Here is a 25,375-nt window from a genome sequence, read left to right as displayed (position 1 = left end):
CAGTATCGGCTATCTGCCTCTGCTGAGCAAGAACAAATAGAAAGAGAAGGATAATTGTATTCAAGAGAAGACCTGAAATAAGTGGAAGAGAAATTAACCCAAAGTAAAAAACTCACGGTCAACCAACCTTCCTTCCCTTTTCCTAGTAAAACTGTCACTGAACTATTCTGATCGCTCATTCATTTATCAGGTTCCTACATTATGATGGTCTGACAACAGATGACAGGAAGAGGCTGTCTGCCTCAGAACATTCGCAATCTAACAAGGGAGACAAAGCAAGCACATGAATACATACATAGTAGGGTGACAGGGCTTCACTGAGGTGTGAGTTGCTATGGGATGATGGACAGGGTGCTTCTGGTGCTGTAGGAGAGAATGGTAGAAGGCTACACTGAGAGGGCAAACTCGGAATTGAATCTTGAGGGATAAGGAGGCACTTGGTAAGCTGCAAGTGAAGGAAGAGAAGAGAGGACGTTCCCGGGGTGGGAAGGAGGATGTGCAAAGCCCAAGAGTCTTGTTCAGGGGAAGGGTATTGCTCGGTCTGGCTATGACAAACACTGGGTTGGGTGGATCTAGGAAGTGGCAAGTGGAATGGCGACATGATAGTGATTTGAGACAAATGAAGTTAGTGAATCGGTTGGAACTGATCAAGGACATAGGGCCGGTAAGAGGAGTAGCAGAAGAGAGCCCTATATTTCTGGTTTATCTAGTTGGGAGTAGAGGTTGGGACTGGGAGAGATAATTTGATGGCACCCTGATGGAGATAATTGTAATATTCTGAGTGCTTGTTCAGCATTCATTTTGCAATGAGGAAACTGAAGCTACAGAAAGAGAGGTAATTTTTCTGTGGTTACATAATTATTAAATGATAAGGGCAGGCTTCAAAGTCCTTGTTTTACTTATGCTACTAAATTATTTCCCAATATTGTAAGAGAACCAATATTTGGTAAGGGAGGAATGAATCAACCATGTGTAGAATTTGAGGCATCTATGGAATATTAAATTGGTGTGTCCTAAGAAGCATAAAGTGCAAGTGTGGATATTAAAGGAGACGCCTATGTTGGAAACAGAGATCACAGCCATCCCTGAATGAAGTACACTATGCTGCTTCTTTCTCTTCCTCCATAACCTTCAAAATAAGAGGCCCTAATGAATTAGCCAGTAGCACTGCCTGCCCAAACCGTGGCACTAATATTAATTTATAGTTGATTAGTAGCTCGCAATCATATGTAATTGTCATGGACATATCTCAGTTGATCTTTTTAGCAATTCTAATTCAATAATCAAGAAAGATATTATTATTCCCACCTTACAGCTTCAGGGTCCAGCCTAAAATAACCACCAGAATAGAGAGTGGCAGCAGGATAGATATCAGATCCTCTGACTGCTGCTCCTCTCCACCACCTGGTCTCTTTATAAGGTCTACTCTTACCTGGACTGAAGTTTTAAAAGAAGCAGTTACAAACCTAATCTCAGGTGGTTCCATGTATTGTTGAATTCTGAGCTGGGGAGAAATAGTGAAGATGCATGTTTTTAATTATATATAGCTTGTTTCAAACCAGAGACTTTTCCTGCAAAAGCATGCCTTTTTGGGGACCTGAAATTAATCAGACAATATCCGAGCATTATGTCACTCTTTACAGCTCAAAACTATTATGCAATGTCCCCAAAGAATCAGAAGTATTTGATAATTGAGCTACTTAGTCATACTTTTGTCTACCAAAAAATATTCTCACTTTTCTTTTTTCCTTTTTGGGGCATAGGCTGACAGACTTCTTCGACTGCAACAAGCAGCTGAATTCTACTTGATGCAGATTGTTGAAATTCATACTTTTGTGGGCATTGTCAGTTTCGATAGCAAAGGACAGATCAGAGCGCAGTTACATCAAATTAACAGCAATGATGACCGAAAGTTGCTAGTTTCGTATCTGCCTATTACTGCATCAGCTGAAGCAGAAACCAGCATCTGTTCAGGCCTTAAAAAAGGATTTGAGGTACAGTAAAACATCCTAAACCTTGATCACCATTAGCATCATTTCCTTCACTTTCCCTGTAGCTGAGTTTCCTTCTGATGGGGGACTATCTGCTGCAGTGTGAGCATAGCTTGAGTACGGAGAGCAATGATGCATCATCTTTAAAGTCAGGATCCGTATCATAGTCAGCACTGTACTCTTTCTACTTAGCAAAGTACTTGGCATGTAACAGTTGCTTAATAAATGCTTATTGAAGAAATTAGTATATAAATGAACACAATAGCCAACACCAAGGGACTTAAATGCCATCTAAACAATTTCTTAACTCTCTCTGTTTATTCTGGGACATCTCAGTTGTGACCATTGTTGACCTGGGGTTTTCTAGTCAAAATTAGTATGTCCATTTCCTGCCTATAGTCATACTAGACCTCAAGTACATGGGAATCAATTAAGGTCGGGGCATATTTTAGGAATGACAGTTTGTTTAAATAAGCATCTGCGATGCAGCCCTGTGTCAATGGTATCTGATAGCAAGAAAGTCATGAGTTGTGGTTGTCTCTGTATATGGTCAGGTGGTTCTCCTAGACCATCGCTGGAACCATTTAATAAAATACTTAGAGGATGGGGATGTGTAGAAGTGGGAGAGCACACACGTAGCATGCTTGAGGCTCTGGATTCAACCTCCAGCACCAAAACATCAGCAAAATTGATGCCTGTGTGTCATGCCCAGATATCCTGATTTCATCAATCTCAGATCTCCCCCTCTTGGGTTGGGAATATAGCTCAGCAGCACAAGCACCTGCCTGGCAAGCACAAGGTCCTGAGTTCAATTCCTGGTCCAAGAAAAAAAAAGATCTCCCCCTCTCATTCCAATGTGTAGCCATGGTTGAAAACTGATCTAAGCTCTCTTACTATTACTTACTAGATTTCAGAGGCTAGGCTGTCATACCATAATGTACTCCTTTTCCTCTGTCATGGACACTTATGAACACTCTGAGCAGGTCAAGGTGGCTGAAGCAGGAAAAGTCCCCAACCACAAGCTAACTGGCAATGGCATGGGGTGGGTGACAAGTGCTGTGATGGGGAGAGATGAAGACTGAATGGGGGAGGGTTTGGAGTGTAAGGAGCTACAGAGGACCTCAAAGGGGCATTCTAGGGGATTCACAATGACAGTGAATTCTTGTGCTTAATAAAAAAATTTGAGCTACATTTCCTCCCCAATGACTGATACTTCTGTTCAGGTGGTTGAAAAGCTGAACGGAAAAGCTTCTGGCTCTGTGATGATTTTAGTGACCAGCGGGGGTGATGACCATGTCAGTGACTGCCTGCCCACTGTGCTCAGCAGCGGTGCAACTGTTCATTCCATTGCCCTGGGGTCCTCTGAGGCTGAAAAAGTGGAGGAATTATCACATCGTACAGGTAACAATTTCTAAAAACTTACCATGGAGAGCAGTTCTTTAATGTTTCATATTCAAAAGTGCAACCAGGAAACTCAGATTATACGGCTTTATTTAAATAGAAAAGGCCCTTATTCTGCCCTTATACTGGGATAATCCCAGGATAATCCCAGTATAAGGGCAGATAAGGGCCTTTTTATTTAAAGGCCCCTTTTTCTTAAAAACACACAATCATGACTGAAATCATGGCTAAAATTACTAAATTACTAAAATCATTACTAAAATCACTCATTCAATTTTATTATACTGTATTCAATAAAAATGGATAGGTTGATTTTATCATTGAAAGTTAGAATGTATTAAATTATATTTTAAAACAGTGATTTCATAATATAAAGGTAAATATAGAACAATATAAGCAGATAGCAATTAGCCCAAATTATGTGAAAATTAGCTTGATCCCAAAGCTATTAAATAAACATTTACTGAGTTCTTACCTGGTAGGCAGAAAACAGGCTAGTTACCATGCGACTGGATAAGATGTCAGGCAAAGAAAGCTGAACATCACTCGTACTTCTCTAAAATTCACACTCTAATGCAGAGAATGTTTATTGGAAAAGGCAAAACACTTTATTTTTTGCTTTAATTTATCCATTTTTAGTAATTAATGCTCCAATCATGTATTTCAGGTGGTTTAAAGTTCTATGTACCAGATAAATCAAATTCTAATAGTATGGTTGATGCTTTCAGTAGAATTTCTTCAGGTACTGGAGACATCTTTCAGCAAAGCATTCAGGTCAGTATTTCCTCAGTGGTATATTTACAGTTTGGCAGGGAAAGAGGATAGGAAGCAAGGGACATTGAGGTATTGTGCTGACTGCTTTATTAATTTTATTTTAATATGTAAAAGTCTGAGTTCTTGGTGACTTGAATGCTAGGCTTTATTTCTACTTGATGCCTTTACTTTTGAGTTCTAGGAGGCATTTTCTGTAGTTATAGTACTAGTTCAGTTTTTCAAGGTAAATGACGAACTTACTTTTTCCTTAAGGCTGTAAATGCATGTAAATGAAGGAAGGATGTTGGAGGCAGATCCAGAAGAAAAATAAGAAACTGTGTATTTGGTTCCATAATAACTTTCCATCAATCAGACTATATTTTACTCTAGCTTCTTTAGTGTTTTTGAAGCTACTCACTTGTATAAAGGTTATTAACTAATTCATTGAATTCTAAAAGTTTATAATATCTTTTTACCCACAACTGTCATGATTTTTGTCACAAAAAATCTTCCTCTAATCAAGTCATTTCTGCAAGGGACATTTTTTTGCTAAGTACTTTAAAGCTATTTTGGACAAAACTGAATAATGTTTCAAGAATTTTTCATCTGTGGTTTCCTCACAGATGGTGAGTGAACTTGCCAAGTTAATAACTTGGTGTAAACAATGAACTCATTATTCTTAGGAAATATTTACCATGAAGGTTATATGTACACAGTAAAGGCAATAACCAGAGTTCTGTCATTAGAAGTTAAAAAAAAGAAAACGAAAAATATTCTCCCAAAAAAGAATAGTGCAGGACTAGATGGCTTCATTACTTCACTACTGAGATCTACCAAACACTTACCAAGAGCTACTAGCAAATTCTTCTTTGATAATTCCAAAAAGAACTTGAAGAGGAGGGACCTCTTCCAAGAACATTCTATGAAGCCAGCATCATCCCAGTATAAGGGCAGATAAGGGCACAGTGAAGAAAATAGAGTTATGGGTCAACACCCTTGATGAACATAAACCCCAAATTCCTCAAAAAAATGCTAGCAAACCAACATCATATTAAAAAGATTATTCACCATGATAAAGTGGGATTCATCTCAGAGATATAAAGGACAGTTCAACATGCACAAATCAATAAGCATAATATAACACACCGACAGAACAAAGAACAAACCTGGTGCCCATATGAATAGATGCAGAAAAGGCACTTTATAAAATTTAACCTTTCATGATAAAAACTTTTATCAAATTAGATATAGGAGGAACATACCTGAAAATAATAAAGGTTGTATATAGTAATAGCAATAGCAAACATCACACATAATAAGGGAGAGCTGACTTTCTTCCCTCTGAGGTGTGGAACAAGACAAAATTGCTCACTTTTACCACTTTTATTCAACATTGTACTAGAGGCTTCAGGTGAAGCAATCAGGCAAGAGAAAGATACCAAGGGCATTTAAATTGGAAAAGAAGTCAACGTGTCACTGGAGAGAATGATCTTATATGTAGAAAACTCCAAAAACCACAAAAAACTACTAGAATTAATGAGTGAATTTAGCAAAGTTACAGGATAGAAAAAAGAACATACAAAAATCAGTATCATTGGTATATGCTACAAGTGAATTTTTGAACTAGAAATCAAGAAAGCAATCTCATTTACAATAGCTATAAATAAAATAAAATACATAGGAATAAATTTACTATAGGGGAATGATTTCTGTAATGAAAACAAAAATGTTGATGACAGAAACAGAAAAAGTCAGGAAAATATGGAAAGACATTCTGTGTTCCTGGATTAGAAGAATCAATACTGTCAAATGTCCTTACTACCCAGAGCAATTTACAAATTTGATGCCATCTATACCCAAATATCAGTAGAGTTCTTTTCATAAGTAAATAAAAGAGACTAAACTTTGTTTAAAAACCACAAAAACCCCAAATATCCAAAGCTATCTTGAGTAAAAAGAACAAAGCAGAAGGCATTATACTACCTAACTTCAAACTATACTACAAAAGCATGGTAATCAAAACAAGCTGATGTTAACATTAACAAAGACATAAAAAATAGTGGAACAGAATAGATAGCCAAGAAATAAATTTCATATCCATAGTCAATGACTTTTGATAAAGGTGCTAAGAATATACATTGGGAAAAGAAGTCTTTTAATAAATGTGCTAAAAAAAAATGGATATCCACATGCAGAAAAAAAAAAACTAGACACTTCTCACCCATTTCTCTGTTACAAAAATTAACTCAAAATGGATTGAAGACTTTAAATGCAAAACCTGAAACTATTAAACTACTAGAAGAAAATTTAGGGGAAATAGTTCAGGACTTTGGAATGGGGGAGGATTTTTTGGACAAAAGCCCCAAAACACAAACAAAACAAAAATAAACAAACAAGGTTACATTAAACTAAAAAGCTCCTGCTTACCAAAGAATTTTTCAACAAAATGGAGAGACAACTTAATTGGAGAAAATATTTTCAAACTATATTTTTTGACAAAGGTTTGATAACCAGAATATATAAGGAGCTCCAAAAACTTGATAGAATAAAACCCCTCAAAAAATTTAAACTGGGCAATAGATCCAAATAGACATTAATCAAAGCAAGACACACAAATAACCAACAAGCACTAAAAAGTGCTCAACAAACTATTCATTAAGAATGCTGTTATTAAAAAGATGAAAGATCATGTTTCAGCAAGGATGTGGAATAAAGGGTACCCTTGCATTTGTTGATGGGAATGTAGACTAGTAAAGCCATTAAGGGTATCTATATAAAAAAATTGAAAATAAATAAATTAAAAACAGAATTACCACATGGTCCAGCAATTCCACTTTTAGGTGTGTATTCAAAGGAAATGAAGTGATGTTTGTCAAAGAGACATCTATACTCTTGTTTATTGCAGATTATTCACAACAGCCAAGAAATGGAAACCATCTCAGTGTCTATAAACTGACAACATATATGAAAACATAATATGTATACACCCTGAAATATGATTATCATAAAAAGTCTGTCATTCGTGACAACTGGATAGAACTAGACATCATGACATTAAGTGAAAGAAGCCCGGCACAGAAAAAGGAGTACCACTTGATTTCCCTCATGTGTGGAATATAGGAATGGATTTGCTAGAAGTTGAGAGTAGAATGATGATTACCAGAGGCCGGGGAGAATAAGTGGGGGTTGAGAAATGGAGAAAAGTTGGCTAATGTGTACTAAGTGTTAGTTAGATAGAAATAATAAGTTCTAGTGTGCTACTGCACAGTAGGATGACAATGGATTATAATAATAATGCGCTGCATATTTCAAACAGCTAGAAGAAAGAATCTGCAATGTTTTCACCATGAAATGCTAAATTAGGAGATAGATATGCTTAATTGGATTTAAACATTACATAATGCATACCTGCATTGAAATATCACATGGTAGCCCATGAATATGTATGATTTTTATGTTTTAATCTATGAGTTAAAAGTACATTTAAATTAAAAAGAAAGTAAAAGTGAAGTATGAGTGACAATATATGTAATAGGATATATTGTAATTGGCTTTCTTGCTGATAGTTCTCAGTAATCTTTATAGCTTATTATTTCCTTTTAACATGGAAAAAAAGAAATGTCAAACAATAAATTTAACATATAATATACTTAATATGCTCTCAAATAACCCTTCACATTCCCAGTGTTGGTTACCTCTCTCTAGTCACTTAGACATCATCAGTCCCATGAAACTGAGCGCAGGAGCTATCTCTAAAGCCCCCTTGGTAGCTCAGGGCCCAGTATGGAGTGCGGCAAGTAGTTTGGAGCCAATAAACACGTGTTAAATTGGTTTGAACAAATAATCCACAATACCTTTGGTGCCATCTGCCATTATAATTTTATATGGTGTCTACGTTTCGGCAATTGCACAGAGTGTTCCTAATGTGTTTACCAAATATAAAATTTAAAGTTATTTACAGAATTATATCCATTGTAAATACACAGTGATTAAATGCCAGGTCTCTGGTCAGCCCAGCTAGGTTTTATATTAGCTAAGTTTTATCCTCGTTCCGCCAGCTAGGTTATATCTTAGTTCCAGCTTTTTGGTGTGTGACCTGGGGCACATTAGTTCTCTAAGTTCATCTTTTCATCCGTAAGTGGTGAATAGCAATAGTATTTATTTCAGAAAGTTTGCATGAAGTTCAAGTGAAGCATTTAATATGTGCACACTCTGTACATATCACACACATACATGTGCACATACGTGCACACAAACTCATATACATTGTGAATGGCTAATAATTTATTTAAATATTCTAAAACTTAATTTTGTATTTTTTATTAAAATTTGTAAAAGTATTTGGGTATATTATATATGAATTAAAATAATTTAAACACATGTACAAAACAAAACTGTTAAAAAATATAATTACCTTTAATTTGGATGAGAGATAGTATGCAAACAGCTAAATTATTCTTCATAAAAAATAATGACATGACACTTGCATTAACTATAACAAAATATTTATATAACTACTTAGATAATATATAGTATAAATAATAATTTACATAAGTATAGTACGTTAGAATGAAATGATTTCTGTTTTTGTCAATTTATTTTTGTGATCAAAGAAAAAGAGGGAATGACTAGAACATTTCACATATATATTCTCTTTAACAGCTTGAAAGTATGAGTGAAAATGTTAAACCGCACCATCTACTGAAAAACACCGTTACCGTGGACAACAGTGTGGGAAATGACACTACTTTCCTAGTCACATGGCAGAGCAGTGGTCCTCCTGAGATTGTCTTATTGGATCCGACTGGAAGAAAATACTGCACAACTAATTTTACCACCAGTCTCGCATCTCGGACAGCTAGTCTTTATATTCCAGGAACTGCCAAGGTAGGTGTTATGAGCTTGTTTATTATGACAACATTTGCCCAAGTATATAACTTTCAGCTGAACACAACTAAATGCATGGTGGACAGAAAATTTTGTTCTTCATATGAAAGCTTTGAATTTATGAAAACATTTTGTGAGTGCTAAAATTTTAAGGGGGGGCAAATAGACTATATACAAAACTTTAAATATTGTTTGGAAAAAGCTCACATCAACAATAGACATTAATATTTTCAGTAGTCCTGCAAATAACATCTGTAGCTTACATTTTTCTTTACATAGTTCATACATTTCTATGTGCTTAGGAAAAATTCTGTATCTAGAGTTTATTAGACAAGCAATGTAATACATATGCTTTTGAGTACCTTTTTTAATGTGGAGGTTCCTGTCATATGGCTGTTACTAATGTTACAATTCCAAAACAAGATTAGGTAGAGAGAATATCTCAATGCTTAAATCAGACATCACTGGAAAATGAGGAAGCACACAAATCCCACTGAAAGAGGCTGGACTGGGTGTGATAGCATCTGAACTCCCCATCCTGAGTCTCACCTTGATGCCTTGCTTTCCTCTGTAACGATCACTGCTATTCTGCTGGGATTTAATAAAGAGCAGGAATCAGGAAAAAAATAAATCTATATATAACATTTACAAGGATATGTTTTTATGCATTGAAATCTCAGCCGTCCTTTTTTCACACTTTCTTTTATAGATTTATTCCAGGTATTCTAGGAAGGCAAGAGAGTGGTATGTAGCAGTATTTATTTTTTTTATGAAAGACGATGACTTATTTGAAGGTGAGGGAAAAGAGGATGAGGGAGAGAGAGGATAGATAACTACTCTGAAGGGATAAGGAATATTTGAAAGTTAAATATTCATGGACTCCCTGTCTGCAGTTCCTTTTATTGAGATCAGTATTTCTATAAATTATTGCACACAGACATTGTATAATCCTGACCTACTGAAAATAGTAGATCTTTTCTTGATCCTTAACAGTTTGTCGTTTTGGTTGTTTGAGATTTCCTGGACTGGGGGTTTGGGAGGAGGGAAGGGGAAAGAATATTATTGTACTTCATTCAGAATATCCCCACAAATTATAGCAGTCTACTTAATTTGCTATCGTTTTCTCAGTTCTGAATAGGACTAAAAGCATTTATCCTCTTTTCAGGTAATGAGGCCCAGATTAGTATTTGCAAAGAACTTTGATGGGGTTGCTGTTATTATTATGTGCTAAAAAATATGAATCAGGATGTGTCCTCCTTCCTCAAAATAGACCCATGTTATGATTCCCTGAAGTTACTTAACAGTAACAGTGATTTGTTAGCCATCCTTTCACCAAGATTACTTTTCCTGACATCCTTTTACAATATTTTGAAAAATCCATCAACAAAAGTCCAAAACAAAAACACTAAGCTCTTAGATATATGCTTTGAAATTAAGTGCTCATTTTCTGTCTTCACTCTTTACAAAACAAAAAGTGTTCGTTTTTCAGCCTGGGCACTGGGTTTATTCCCTGAACAATACCCACCATTCTCCTCAAGTCCTGACGGTGACAGTGGCCTCCCGCGCCTCTCGCTCTGCTGTGCCCCCAACCACTGTGGAAGTCTTTGTGGAAAAAGACAGCACCCGTTTTCCTGATCCTGTGACAATTTATGCAAATGTGAGGAAGGGGTTGTATCCCATTCTTAATGCGACTGTCACTGCTGTCATCGAGCCAGAGACTGCAGATCCTGTTACACTGAAACTTTTCGATGACGGAGCAGGTAACGAAAAAGGAATGGTGTGTTTCCATGTTCTTAAGAGCTGTGATGGCATGATGAGGTTGCATCAAGGTTAAGCTTATCTGCAAAATTCTTTCAGTTCTTTTTCTTATTCAGTCAAATCATACTCTCAAATTCTCATGAAATTACTGACAGCTGAGTAGGTACAGGCTAACTTGGGGAAAGACAGTACCATGGAGGCTCCTCAGAGTGGCTGGAGCAGAGCAAAAGTGTGGGAGGAAGCTACTTGACGCCCAGGTATTGCTTTCCACATGGTCAGTGAAACTGGCCACTGTCGCTTCATGCAGTCACACAGAAACAGATTCATACATCCTTTTCATATGCCCATTATCTTCAGAGTGACCAGCTTTATTCACTGCAGCAATCATACCTGACAGCTAAAAAGAGCAAATGCAAACCACTGAGGGAAATGCAGTGGTGGTGAACCCATATTTTCCTTTAGGACCCAGTTGTTAAAAAAAATGGGAAACTGAACTTGTGCCTCACGAGATGACCCTAGGTCAGTGGTGGCAAACCTATGGCACATGTGTCATTGTGTTTTTCTTTTAAGACAAAGGATGTTAGTGGGTGAGGTGTTTTTTCCTAAACTAAACCCTCAACATTCGGGATTAATTGCAGTGTTGGCACTTTGTGATGAATAAGTGGGTTTTAGGTTGCAGCTTGGGCACTTTGTCTAAAAGGTGCACCGTCACTGCCCTAGATTATTCTTTGACCACCACGTAGCCAGGCTGGTGAGAGGACACAACCCATCTCTAGCCCAGAGCCAGTGCCTGGGACGTGTGTGACTTGGTCCCAAAGAGACCTGGCCAGCAAGCTAGTGGAATTTGGAGGAAGATTTCCCACCATTCTGCACAGCAGTGTTCAAAGTCCCTTTGGTATGCAGTATGAAGAGCATGGTATCAGGCTCGGCAGACAGTAGCTATTAGACTTTTTCTTTTTCTTTTTCTTTTTTTCTTTTTGTTTGGTTTTTTTCCGGTACTGGAAATGGAACTCACAACCTTGCGCTTGCCAGGCAGGCGCTGTGCCGCTGAGCTAAATCCCCAGCCCCCTGGACTCTTTCTGATTAACATTTTTTGACTTTTAAAAACAAACTCATTTGTCATTCTAGTTTTCCAGTTCCTGAACTAAATTCTCAGAATGATAATGATCCTTAAAGTCTCTGTGGGCATCATCAAATTACATATCTTTGCTCTGTTATTTCAAAGTTTTTTTTTAAGATTCTTGGGCTTGGCAGTCTACCATGGCAATCATATACGACATTTACGAACACAAGTCTATTCAGTGGACTTCAGCTCAGTGCCACAGAGGGATACCAGAGAAGTCTTGTTTACCTACTGAAGTAAATCCAAATGGACTCTCACGTTCTGATTGCTTATGCATGACTCTACCTTTCTTTTTTTATATGGTCCAAAAATGCACTTTGCAAAATGTTTCTCCCTTGCTTCAGCCTGTGAGCTGGCCTGGAGAACAGATCCTGCTCTCAGGAAAATCAACTGATTGAATTCAATAGGCTCTTATATTTATTCCCCGAAACACTCATTTGTTTGTTATCTAAATTTACAGCACAGTAAAAGAAATGGTGAAAAATATTTCTGAATCATCGAAGTGTAAATTTAGTTTCTCCCCTTAACACTTAACACATGTGTACATAATGGAAGCGATATTTACCTGCTAAGAAAAATTAAGAAACAATAATAAAATTTATACACACAAAATGTTTTATAATTTACTTTCTCATGCACAATTTCGGTCACCAAAACAACCCAATAAGATAAGTTATCCTCATTTTAGGGATGATAAAGCTGAGGCTCAGAGACATTTAGCTTCAAGGTCACTAAGTGGGAAATTCAGACCATAAAGCTAAGTTTCCCAACTATCAAGCCAGTGTTGTTTCCTCATTTCTTTCTGCCTCAGTGATTAAGAGAGGTGGCAGTGATGACTCTGGTATAGTGTTTCCTTTTCCCAAAGATAGACTGACTTATTAGTCATTAAATCACCAAACACTAATATTTGATTTCCTGCCAAAAAACACATGTTTTCTAAATCTACCATGATGGGATATTTAGCATTTTTAAAAATATGCTCCTACTTTTCTTGTGTTAAGGAGCTTGCTATTGTAATGGGGAAAAGGGATTCTAGTACACTTTGAAAATGATGATACAGTGCTGGGAAAGGGGCTGGATGTGTAGTGTGAGAACTGATTTAACCCTTTGGGATAGGGCAAGTTGCTTCTCCAGAGAAGCTACCTGCGCTTGAAGAGTGGATGTGACTGGCACTTGAGCTGAGCTCGATGTTCCAGCCACCCTGGGGTCTAGGTCTTCCTGTCACTTAGTCATGGACTTGGCTTGGAATCGAACTCTCTGAGGATCAATCCAAAAAGTAGGGCACTTGCCAGGCCCTCAGAATACCTCTTGTAGCAAGTCCAACCAAACCACGTCCAACTCTGAGGCTCCAAGCCCCTTAGAATCAAGAAAAACAGTTCTGTGTTCTCTCTAATGAGGAAATTAATTCTGTACTATTTTATTAACTAGTGAACTTTTTTGGCAGAGGCTTTTCATCAAATGGCTTCAGGACATTCATAAACCCTTGAAATTGTATGAAAAATGTGAATATGTGCATATATACTTATATTTTGAGGATAAAACTTTTACTTAAAAAGTATATGACCATAATATACAAGCTTAAGAATGGGCTTGGTTTCTTTGAAAAGTTAGTAATATTTTCAGTGAAAGAAATGAGAGACTTAAAGATGATTTTAAGTGTTATATTACAATATATTCACCTTTAGAGAATAATTTTTCAGAGGTTAAAGAATCACAGGAGGAAATTATGGAGCTATTGTATTTTAAATCATCAGTTACAACTGCGGTAACATAATACAAACATGCAAAGAATAAGGGGTGGCTGAATATTATTTTAATAGCTTTACAAATATTAGCAATCAACTATGATAACAAGTGTTGACACTGAGTTTTTGTCTGCATTCGCAGGTGCAGATGTTATTAAAAATGATGGAATTTACTCGAGGTATTTTTTCTCCTTTGCTGTAAATGGTAGATATAGCTTGAAAGTGCATGTCAGTCGCTCTCCCAGCATAAGCACCCTAGCCCACTCCGTCGCAGGAAGTCATGCTATGTATGTACCAGGTTACATAGCAAATGGTAAGAACTGTCAGCACTATCATCTTGTAATATCATTGCATGTATTTCTGTGTTTGTGTGTGTATGTGTGTACTAGGAAGAGATAGGATAAAAGGTGTGACAGAGATGGACTTTCAAAACTGTAAATATAATCCACAATTCATTGACCGCCTTGTCAGCCCTCATTTATTACAAACAATAGGTAATTCCCTTAGATAACTCTTACCCTCATTTTAGTAGTTATTTTGAGCTCTTTTTTGTGACTGTTCCAGGAATTCCTACTGGATATATTGCTGACATTTTTAAGTTCCAGCTCCTATTCTCCTCTATAGAGCTTTAGGCCAGAGAAAGATGCAAAAGTTTACTAACAGTTGAAGGAAGCAAATGACTCAAATAATCTACACAGGAAGTGAGCTCCTAAATAAATGTGGGCTTGGATGTTACAGACAACTGTGTGATTCCTGAAGAGGTTCTGCTTTCCTAGATAAAGATAAAAAAGTGCCAGATGAATAGAAGATATACGTCTTTAAATTTAAACACTATTATTTTAGTTCCTCATAAAGAGCAGTAGCTAGAAAATCACAGACAATGTATCAGGATGTAGTCTCTCTAAAAAGTCTCAAAAAACATTTATAAGCATTTTAATGATGATGAGTATTAGTCATGTATTTGAAGAGTTACAGTCGGTTGTCTGTACTATTCCATAGCATGATTCAATATTTTTGTGTTCTATTCATACTTCTGCCTGGAAGCTACAACAGATTTGAATTTTCTGCTGTTTTTTGTGTTACCCAGGAGACAATTCACTATCACTTATATTTACAGTAATTTGGATTGCTTAAAAATCAGCGTAAATCAGTTTGCAAGATAACATGGTTTTATTGCATAGGTATGATATTATATCTAGATGAAATACTTTGTTTCTAAATAGGTATCTCTTTTTATCTACACATAATATTTTTGAAGGCCTACTAGGTGACAAGTTAGGAACTTGGCATACCAAGTAGAAGACCTGATTCTTAACAAGGGGCCCACAAGCTACTGACTCACCTAAGTACCTTGCTAAAGCCCAGAACTTTAAAGGATGCAAATATCAGTACCTAGCATGCAGTAAGATTAAAAATGTTCAACTGCGGTTTTATGTGTGTATTTCATGTAAGCCCTCACAGCACAGAAAAGAAAAAGTTAGGGTTCCTTTGAAATGCCCACTGTTCATAACTTTCACTTTGTTAGCCCATTTTGAGGTGATGGCCTTGAGCACACACTTCTCTAGAAAATACAGGAGCTGCTCTGTTCTCACACTATCAAACCTCCAGACAGAACACTCCAGACAGGGCTGCATCTGTGCCTTCCTCTCCTCCCCAAAGGCCTCTGTCTCTGCTGGATGTGTTCTGGATCCTAGAGAGAGTTTGAGAGTTCTTACACATTCTCTCTACTGTCTTCTCTGAGCAACATCCAAGCATGTTCCCATGTCAAAACTTGGTCACCTTCCAGCTTCCACCTCTCTATTTCTATCATAGTCCCCTGAAACTAGCCAAAACCTGACAACTGTACTTTTTCACCTCCTGTTTGCTATTCCACTCACTGTAAGCTGACTTCCAACCAGACTGTTCCACTGGAATTTCTCCTGCTCTAATTGCCAATCGCCACCTGGCCACTAAATCGCAAGGAAACATCTCAGTCTTCATTTTTTCTGACCTCAGCAGTATTTCTTAGTTTCTATGACACTGCAGTCCCCTGGTTATCTCTTCTTCTCAGAAATATTTTGTCAGCCTCTTTTTCCAGCTCCTTCTTTTCTACCAGACCTCTAAATATTGGAAATTCTCAGAGCTCAGTCCTGATTTTCTCACTCTACTGGCTGAAGCAAAACTACTTGCGATTGAACTGTGTGACTTTGATCAAGTCACTCAGCTTCTGTGTCTCAGTTTCGTCACCTATAAAAATGGAGGTAATACCCTAGTCAGAGCTTTGCTGAGAAAAATGAAATATTTGATATACATAAGGTCCTTTACAAAGTGCATGGCACATAAGCACTTAATAAATACTACCTATCATTATAATTTAAAATACTATTAGGTAATCTCATTAACCTACATGGCTTTAATAATATTTATATGTCTGTAAACTCCACATTCGAATTCTTCATCAACTTTTGCTGACTTTTTCTCCAAAATGCATCTGACCACCTTTCAATGCTATCACCTATCCCAAGCTGCTTTCTTCTCCCACCTGGACAATTGGGTGGCTCTCTAAAATACCCCCTTGCATATTGAGGTTCTTCACAAACTTCTCTCTCCTGTCTCATCTCAAACTACTCTCCTCTCCTTCCCTCCCCTCTTCTCTCCTCTCCTTTTCTCTCTTCTTTTCCACCTCTTCCTTTCTTGTGTTCTTGCTTGTTTTCTTTGTGTGTGTGTGTGTGTGTGTGTGTGTGTACGGGGGATGAAATCTAGGACCTCAGGTGTGCTAAGCAAGCACTCTGAACACAAATCAGATGCACAAGCTTAAATATCAGAATAGAAACAAGGAGGTAGAGATAGAGCTTTCTCAAATAGGGAGGGGACCAAGAAGAGGGGGACATAAAAAGAATTAAGATGTGTCATGTACATGTACAAGCTACCCATAAAGGATGTAATCACTATGTATTACAAATGCATTCTCATAAAAATAAGACTGTTATGGTTTGTGTCTGGATGTCCCCTCAAAGCTTTATGCAGTCATGGGTGGGCTTTTAGAATTTATGATTGATTCATGGTCCAATGTTGGAATTATAGATGTGAATGCTACAACTGCCCCAGAGCAAGTAGTTTGCATATAGTGTAAGGGAAGGAAAAAGGCTGTTTGCCTCTGCTGGTCCTCTATCTCTGCTTGCTTTTGCTATCTTCTGCTGCCATGAACAGTTACCCTCTGCCATGTGCCACCCTGCCTTGGAGCCAACAATGTATGGACTGAAATCTCCACAGATTGTGAGCTAAATAAACCTTTCCTTCCTTAATGTGGGTGTCAGATATTTTATCTCAGCAATGAGAGAAAAGTAACCAAGACAAAGACCAAAGTAAACTGGCAAAAAAATGTTCAGCACCTCAAAGTTTTCATACAAACTGTTCCCATTGCCTGTGATAGTCTTCCCTCCACTGTTTGCTGATTTCTAGACCTTTAGGAAACCCTTAAGTGTGACTTCCTTGATATTACTCTAAATTAGGTATTTGAGCTATTTTCTTTTGTAATACCACAATTTGTCAATGTATATTACTGATACAATTAACATTAGTATTAAATTCCATGAGGAATTGGCTTGTTTTGTCTGTGGGCATAGCATAAGCACTTAATAAGTACTTACAGAATGAATGAATGGATGAATGAATGAATTATTAAATGAACTTGGGTTTTCTAAACAGGTAGTTTTTTAAGAAAAAGTTTTCAAGAGTCTCTTGATAATCTCTCAGGAACTAGCTATTTAAGAGATTTGTAATTTGTTGTTTGCCTATACTTTCTCTTGTGCCCAGGCAACATTCAGATGAATGCTCCAAGGAAATCAGCACACATAATTGAGGAAGAGCAAAAGTGGGGGTTTAGCAGAATAAGCTCAGGAGGCTCCTTTTCAGTGCAAGGAGTTCCAGATGGCTCCCATCCTGACATCTTCCCACCATGCAAAATTATTGATCTGAAAGCTGTAAAAGTGGAAGAGAAAGTGACTCTATCTTGGACAGCACCTGGAGAAGACTTTGATCAGGGCCAGGGTAGGTTTGCTGCCTTCATTATCTATTTTTCCATCAGACAACATTCCTAAAAATGTGAGGAGTTAATGGAGTGAAAAGAGCTTTGGTATTTACAGCTGGAAAAGCTGCAGAGGACTGTCATTAAAAAAAAAAAAAAACTCTGAGTTGCTCATAATGCTTTAAATCCTGGAGCCCAGGAATGAGAGTGAGTCAGCTGCCCCAGGAGTAGAGGGGCCAGGGTAGGCTCACGCCAGTCACACAGAAACCTTGATTGGAGACACGCACTCCACACAATTTGGTGATCTAATCAGCCAGAACAAAGTCTGTTATTATAGAGTCTATATTTCTAAATACTTAAACTGACTAATTTTCTGAAAATTCACTAGCAAATGTTCATATATTTACAAGTGAGATTTAGAGAAATATTTCCCACGGCTAATACAAGCCTTGGTGTACTATCTGCTCTGGCTCTAGTCATGATTTTTGTGATAAAGGCTGAGAGGAGTTGCCTAATCCAGGACTTTCTTGCCCTTTCTTGGGTGGACATTGATGGGAGCTTACTCCCACTTTCCCTTCTCTAAGGCCTGTGCTGACTTTTGAGCTTCCATCTACATAATTCTTGTCTAGATTTTTACCCAACTGTCACAACATCTTTCATCAAGAAATTTTTATTTCCTCCTATTAATTTAAATTCCACTTCTATTTTATACTGCATTCCTGAACTTGGCCTAATTTTGAACATATAAGTCCACTCATGTACTAGTCCATGGTATTTTAGTTATTGAGGCATTATACTATTTTTATACCCAGTAGGATTAGTTTCTTTGCATTGCTATATTTTCAACTTTATATGGCTATTTTTATTATTTATTTTCCATATAAACCTTATAAAAAACTTCACTAGTCAAAGCAAGAACTGAAACACTTTTCATAAATATCACATGAAATTTACATAATAATAAAAACATTTTATGCTGTATCTTGCTTTCAAATAATGTAAGTCCTCTTGCTAAGCTTTTAGTGTGACTCTTTATGTAGTTTTAAAATTTGACTCATTTATTTTTCTTGCTGTGCTTATTCCTAGATATTTTAGCTTTTTTGTTGCTATTCTCATCAGTGATTACTAACAAACTAGAAAAGTTACTTAAAGTGACTTAACCTCCCCATTTATGTTTTTAATTTCAGCTACAAGTTATGAAATAAGAATAAGCAAAAGCCTACAGAGTATTCAAGATGACTTTAACAATGCCATTTTGGTGAATACGTCAAAGCTAAATCCTCAGCCGGCTGGCACCAGAGAAATATTTACATTCTTACCCAGATTTTTTACAAATGAACCTGAACATCAACCTGAAAGAGAAACACAAGAAAACCACAGAATTTATGTGGCCCTCAGAGCAATGGATAGAAACTCTTTAAAGTCTGCTACATCTAACATTGCTCAGGTGTCTCTGTCTAGTGCTCCAAACTCTTCTTCTGTACCTGGCAGAGATCATCTTATACTGAAAGGAGTTTTAACAGCAGCGAGTTTGATAGGAGTCATTTGTCTTGCTATAGCTGTAACACATTATATTTTAAACAAGAAAAAGAGTGGTCGAGAAAGAGAATGGGACAAAATTACTCTGAACACGTGTAAGGAGTACCTTCCTTCTTAGTTTTAAGACCCCTGGCCTTCACACTTTGCAAAAACATAGCAATAAATTGAAATGAACATCAAATTGTATTAAAGTGTATTGGATTTTTGTACAATATGGATCATAGTTTTATGTACGATACTTTTGGAGGAGAAATTACAAAACAGACAGTTATGAAAAAATAATAAAAATTATTCTTCAAGGTCATGTCTTTAAAGGCAAAAGCAAAAGAACAAAATTGAATCAGGGTCAAGAGAAGCTTATTTTATTGAAGTGGAAAAATTGCTCCAAGTAGAAGAAAGGGGGTTAGATTTTGAATTATGCAGTATAACTGTCTGAATGAAGCAATTGTTTAGTTACTTTGATTAATTTTTCATTTGTCCTTATCTGTGCAGAACAGGTTGCTTGTTTATGACGAATGATCAAGCTGCATTTTTATAGGGAGCCCTGATTGTAAAATTTTTTATCTCTTGTCACTTGGTTAAATGTACTACAGATCAAATCTCACCACTAATGCTCAAAGAGACCTTTTTTAAGAGTAAGAGGCAACCTTAAGATGTGGTTATTATCCTTGTCCCTTCACACTAGTTTTGTAACAAAGCTTTATTGAATTTACTGTTTATAAGTTTCTACTCGCATCAAAGCAGTTTTCCAAGTTATTACCCTGAAGATGATGGAATGAAAATGGTTCTCATTCTCATAAGGCTTTAAGAATGAAAGACAAGGGTCTGAGCTTATTTTAATAAGTATACAGACAGTATAGTTTTATTCAATTTCTACCAAAGAAGGGGTCAAGGGGAGAGAAAGATCTTTAGATATGACCATCATGTTCTTTTCTTTGGTTAAATAAAAGTCTAGACTCCTTTTTCCATCAAGGGCAAGGGAAAGGGAAAGTATATGTCAAAGGACTTGAAAATCATTTTCATCTAATTTTACTTGAAAGGAGTTTTAACAGTGATGAGTTTGCTAGGAATCAATTTTATTAAAGATAGTTGAGCGATAGAATCATTTGGTTTTTAAATTACAGAGCTTAAAAATTTATTGAATAAGTTTAAATAATAATGTAGAGAGATCTCTTGGGCTGGGGATTTAGCTCAGCGGCAAAGCGCCTGCCTGGCAAGCGCAAGGTCATGAGTTCGGTTCCCGGTACCGGAGAAAAACCAAAAAAAAAAAAAAAAAAAAGAGAGATCTCAGTTTTGTAACCAGGACCTGCTAAGAATGAAAATTAGATGATGTTTTATAAGGTAAGTAAGGAAGTGTGGTGACCTCAGACAAAAGGAAAGAAAGAGCTTGAATCCCTGAGTAGACAGCCTTGGTGCAATCCTGGAGAGAAAAACTAATAGTACAGTTCTCTACCTAGTCTGATCCCTTGTAGCTATACTACAATCCATGTCTGGTCTGTTACATTCTAAGTCTCATAGCGCCTAAATCTTGACACAGAGGAGCTTCAAAATCCATGCAGGCCAGTTTCTAGCTTGCCAGTTGGTCCCTTCTCCCATATGGCCAGTTACCCCTGCTAGCCTGTGATTTGTTTCTCTGTGGTTTCAAACAGGGCTGGTGAAACAAAGAGAAGACTGTGGTCAGTTTCAAGTCCTCAAATATTTTCATTTTACAGACAGGAAGATGAAACGTCAAGTGAATAATTCAAAGTTTTGTGTTGATGAATGGCAGAGCTGCGTAGAAGAAAAGCCAAGTTCTCAGACTGCTCCTTTACACTGCCTACTTAAAAGGAAATGGAAAGATGCTAGGGATTGTACCTATGGATACTTGGCTCTTCCAAGATCAGATAGAAGGAGAGCAAATCTAGCTCCAAAGGAATTTAGTTTCTTTTTGTGTGTATTTGCTCTTTAGCCTTTTCTATCTACTGAATGCAGGAAAACAAAAAGTGGACTGAAGTCTAGAAATTGGTGAAGTGTAAGAAGAGGCAAAACTAAGGTACATCAAAGATATAAAAAGCATCAAACATAGCAAGGCAGCTAGAGTGACCTCATGAAGATGGTATGGTGAACATTGTTTAACGCTGTGAGGGAGTAAAGGCATTAGACAAGAAAGATGTTGTAAATGTGGGAAAATACGGATTTAGTCACTACTGATCCTAAATTTAAAAAGTAGAAACAGACAATACTTGGGCCCAAGAGAATGAGGAACTTTTGCCACTTGTCGCTGGCGGGACATCTTGTGACAATGACATCATTGGAGATTTGTCTTAAGATTGCAAGGTAAGGAAGTATGTGAGCTAGGTGCTCAGTTATCTGGGTATGGGAACACAGTTCTAGGAAATGAGGGTGGGCTGAGGATGTAAATAGGTAATAGAGCACTTTCCCAGCATGCTCAAAGCCTTAGGTTCAGTCCCTAATACTGCCACAAGAAACAAAAAAGAAGTGAAGGTAATATAAGCAGATGATATTATCTTGAAATGCCAGAATAATCGTTGTTCTGCAATAGATAGAAATTTGTTCTGAAAATTGAAGAAAATATTACCCTGTTTTTACCCCATTCTTTTAGCTACAGCACTGTGAGATTACATTCAAAGGGGGAAGAGATAAAAGTAGAAAGCAGCTCATTTTTAAGGGTGGTTGATATAGTCTCTACACAAGTAAATTACTGTTTATGTACAACTGTTTTTTGTTTTGTTTTGTTTTGTTTTTGTTTTTGTTTCTGTAGTGGGAATTGAACTCACGACTTTGCACTTGCCAGGCAGGCGCTTTGCCGCTGAGCTAAATCCCCAGCCCCCTGTACACACTGTTGACTGCCATCCAAATAGCTTTGTACTTGCATTTTAAAACATTAAATCTATAGAAAATTTTTAATTACAATTCATTTTTTATAATATTATTTTTGGAAGAGGTGATCCCTAGATATATCATTCATTTAACCATATGACAAATCCAATAGTATTAACGGTGAAGTTGTTCAATCAACTAATCCTTTTGATAACAATTATAACTCTGGACACAATAGAAAACAAAATTCTTAAATACACTGGACTGTGACAAAGGCAGAAACTAGAAGAGAAAAGGTAGGAAACCGAAGCAAAGTACACACTTAACCAGTTTTCTCTTGGAGACAATTTGTTTGACCATGTGGACAGGGTTCACACAGAAGTCAGCAGTCTTACTGGTTTAACAAACCAGAAGTAGGAGTACTTCATTGCCAGAATATTTAGAAATTGAGAGAGGAAATCTAAGAATAAAGGTAACCACAAAGGGAAAATTTCCCATACCTACATCCTCTTAATCTTTGGATGAGTACTGAGCAAGAAAAAATCTAGTGGAAAACGAGATCTGAGAAGCTAAATGAGTTGAACATAGATTTCAACTTCTGGGTTAGTTCTGGGGAGAAAAGGTTTAGGATTCAACGCCACTTACTTCAGGGAGAAATGATAAGTACTGTGGGTTTCTACGAGAACTCCAGATGGGCCACAGAAAGGGATGAACACCTTGTGCCCAGACCAAGAGTTATGCCCTGGAACTCCAGGCAAATCTTAAACAAATTAGTTCTGACAAAGCATAAAACTAAGATTCCACAAAATCAAACTGATTCATTAACAACTTACTACTAGGGTTGGGGATATAGCTCAGGGGCATAAGGGTCTGCCTGGCAAGAGCAAGCTCCTGAGTTCAATTCCTCGTACAAAAAAAAAAAAACAAAAACAAAAAAAAAAACAACTTGTATAAAAAATTTTTTTTCTGCTAGAACATAACTCAGAGAAAGACAACATAATAGGCTAGACGTGTCAATGAGGAAGAAATATGTTGATATAGGAAGAGCCAAAATTATCCCTATTTGAATTTAGAGAACACAGACCCAGAAAGTATTAAGAGGTGAGTGGTACCAGGTGGGAATCTTAAAAGGTGAGGTCAAGAGTGCTGTGCCATCATTAATGGATTAATGGGTTATCTCAAGAGAGGTCCTTGTAACAGAAGCCACATTGGCTTTATATCGCTGTGTGATATCCTCTTCCATGTTGATGCCACAAGAAAGCCAAACAGATGATAGTGCCTTGTGTTTGGATTTCACAATCCATAGACCTAGGAGCTAAATAAATCTCTGCTCTTTATAAATTATCCAGTTTGTGGAATTCAGCTGGAGCAATAGAAAACAGATTAAGATAAGGGATGCGTTTTCAAAATTTATAAGGAACTCAACTCAATATCAAGAAAAGAAATAGTTGTATTTTTTAAATGGACAAAGATGAGCATGGTGACACACATCTGTAATGCCAGCAGTTGGAAAGCTAGAGCAAGAGGATTGCAAATTTGAGGCTATCTTCAGCTGCACAGCAGGTTCAAGGCCATCTTGAGCTATATAGCAAAATCTTGTCTCAAAACAAATAAATGGACAAAATACCTGAATAGACATTTCTAAAAGAAGACATATAAAAAGCCAACAGGTATATGAAAAGGGTTCAACGTTACTAACCATCAGGAAATGCACATCAAAAGTATATTAGAACATCACTTCACATTTGTTAGAATAGCTAATACCAAAAATACAAGAGACTATCAATTCTATTAAGAATGTATAATAAAGGGAATAATGATGCACTGTTAGTGAGAATATAAATTAGTAGAGCCTCTATTGAAAACAGTATGGAGGTTCCCCAAAAAAATAAACATAGGAGTTTGATATGGTCCAACAATCACACTATTGCATATGTATCCAGGAAATAAAATCAGTATGTTAAAGAGATAAGTGAATTCCCATGTTAATAGTATTAGTCATAATAGTTAAGATATGAAATCAACCTAAATCTATTAAGGGTGTTTGAATAAAGGAAATAAAGTATATAAACACTATGGAATGCCATTCAACCACAAAAATAAAATCCCTTGTTTTATGACCACATAAACGAACCTGCAGAACATTATGTGAAAGAAGTCAGCCACAGAAAAGTAAATACTGAATGATCTCACTCATACGTAGGCGCAAAAAACAGTTGCTTTCTCTTGGAACAAGAGAGTAGGATAATGGTGGTTGGTGGGAAAGAAGAGACAGGAAGAAATGAGGCTCTGGTCAAAGGATATATAATTTGAGGTCATTCTTTGTTGGTCAAAGGACATTTAATTTGCATTAGGTAGGAGGAACACTAAAAATTGTCCGGAATAGGCAAATAGAGAGATACAGAATGTAGATAAGTGATTACTCGGAGTCAGAGTCTTAAAGGAAAGGGTGGGAATAGGGGCAGAGAGAAGTAGGGAATGGCCACTAATAGATTGCGGATCTTTTATGGTTAATGAAAACATTCTAAAACTGATTGTGGTGATGACTACACTACTCTGACAAAACTAAAATCTGTTGGATTGTATACTGCAAATGGGTGAATTGTGTGAAATTCATGAATTATATCTCAGTAAAGTTACTTTTCAAAAACAGAAAGAAAATTCCCCGGGCCAAAAATAAAAAACAAAGAAGGATGTATATAAAGTCGGTGGATGCTGCACTGTGTGTAAAGATCTGCTAAAGCAGGCTATGAGAAAACAAGGAATGGAGACAAAAGAAAAGTCAAATGATCAGTGAGCTCAGAAAGAAAGGAGAATCTGACTTCTTGTATATCATAGGAAGTTGAAAAAGCATGGGTCAGAGACAGAAAATGACATATAAAAGTTAGAGACGCAGAAAGCAGCATATGTGACGTTAGAGAGAGAGGCGCTCAGGGATTCAACATATAATGTGATCTGTCCCCAAGGACCAAAGAAGTGTCTCTGGCATAAGTCCTCCCTGTTCCTAGATTGGATAGCTCTTATCATAAAGATGGTTCCAGGGATGGGTGGAGAGGAACCCAGATGGTAACCAATTTTATTTCCGTCTGCCTCCCAGATACCGGCTGCCGAGTCTTATCTAAAAGCTGCTCTCTGAGAACAGTTGTCTGCAAGGCTCAGAAGAAGAACGTGACCCAGTACAGTGGGTGGCGCTTTCTATCTCCCTGGCTCTGGGCAGCAGTAGCAATATAATGAACAACCCTCCAAAAGGAATAATTTATAAATTTATTTCACACCAATGTAGGAAAGAGGGAAGAACACTAAGAAAATAAAAGGTGAAAAAAAATGTGAAATGGAAGGATAAAGAAAAAGG

At 37.0% G+C, this 25,375-nt stretch overlaps 1 protein-coding gene across 1 annotated transcript in view; it reads left to right on the top strand.

Annotated features, from left to right (window-relative positions):
• Nucleotides 1-19,389, top strand: part of Clca2 (chloride channel accessory 2) — a 31,309-nt gene extending 11,920 nt beyond the window's left edge. The window contains 9 exon segments of the mRNA XM_005385129.2: nt 1,764-1,994; nt 3,215-3,392; nt 4,060-4,166; nt 8,808-9,032; nt 10,522-10,792; nt 13,801-13,971; nt 17,454-17,687; nt 18,852-19,260; nt 19,262-19,389. Coding sequence (XP_005385186.2) covers nt 1,764-1,994; nt 3,215-3,392; nt 4,060-4,166; nt 8,808-9,032; nt 10,522-10,792; nt 13,801-13,971; nt 17,454-17,687; nt 18,852-19,260; nt 19,262-19,292 — 1,857 coding nt within the window. The 3' untranslated portion in view covers nt 19,293-19,389.
• Nucleotides 19,390-25,375: the final 5,986 nt, after the last annotated feature.

The sequence above is a fragment of the Chinchilla lanigera genome, unplaced genomic scaffold, assembly GCF_000276665.1.
Source record: "Chinchilla lanigera isolate Chin_1 unplaced genomic scaffold, ChiLan1.0 scaffold00022, whole genome shotgun sequence".
NCBI lineage: Eukaryota > Metazoa > Chordata > Mammalia > Rodentia > Chinchillidae > Chinchilla > Chinchilla lanigera.
Note: the sequence above shows the minus strand (reverse complement) of the source record. Positions and strands in the feature narration are given on the sequence as shown.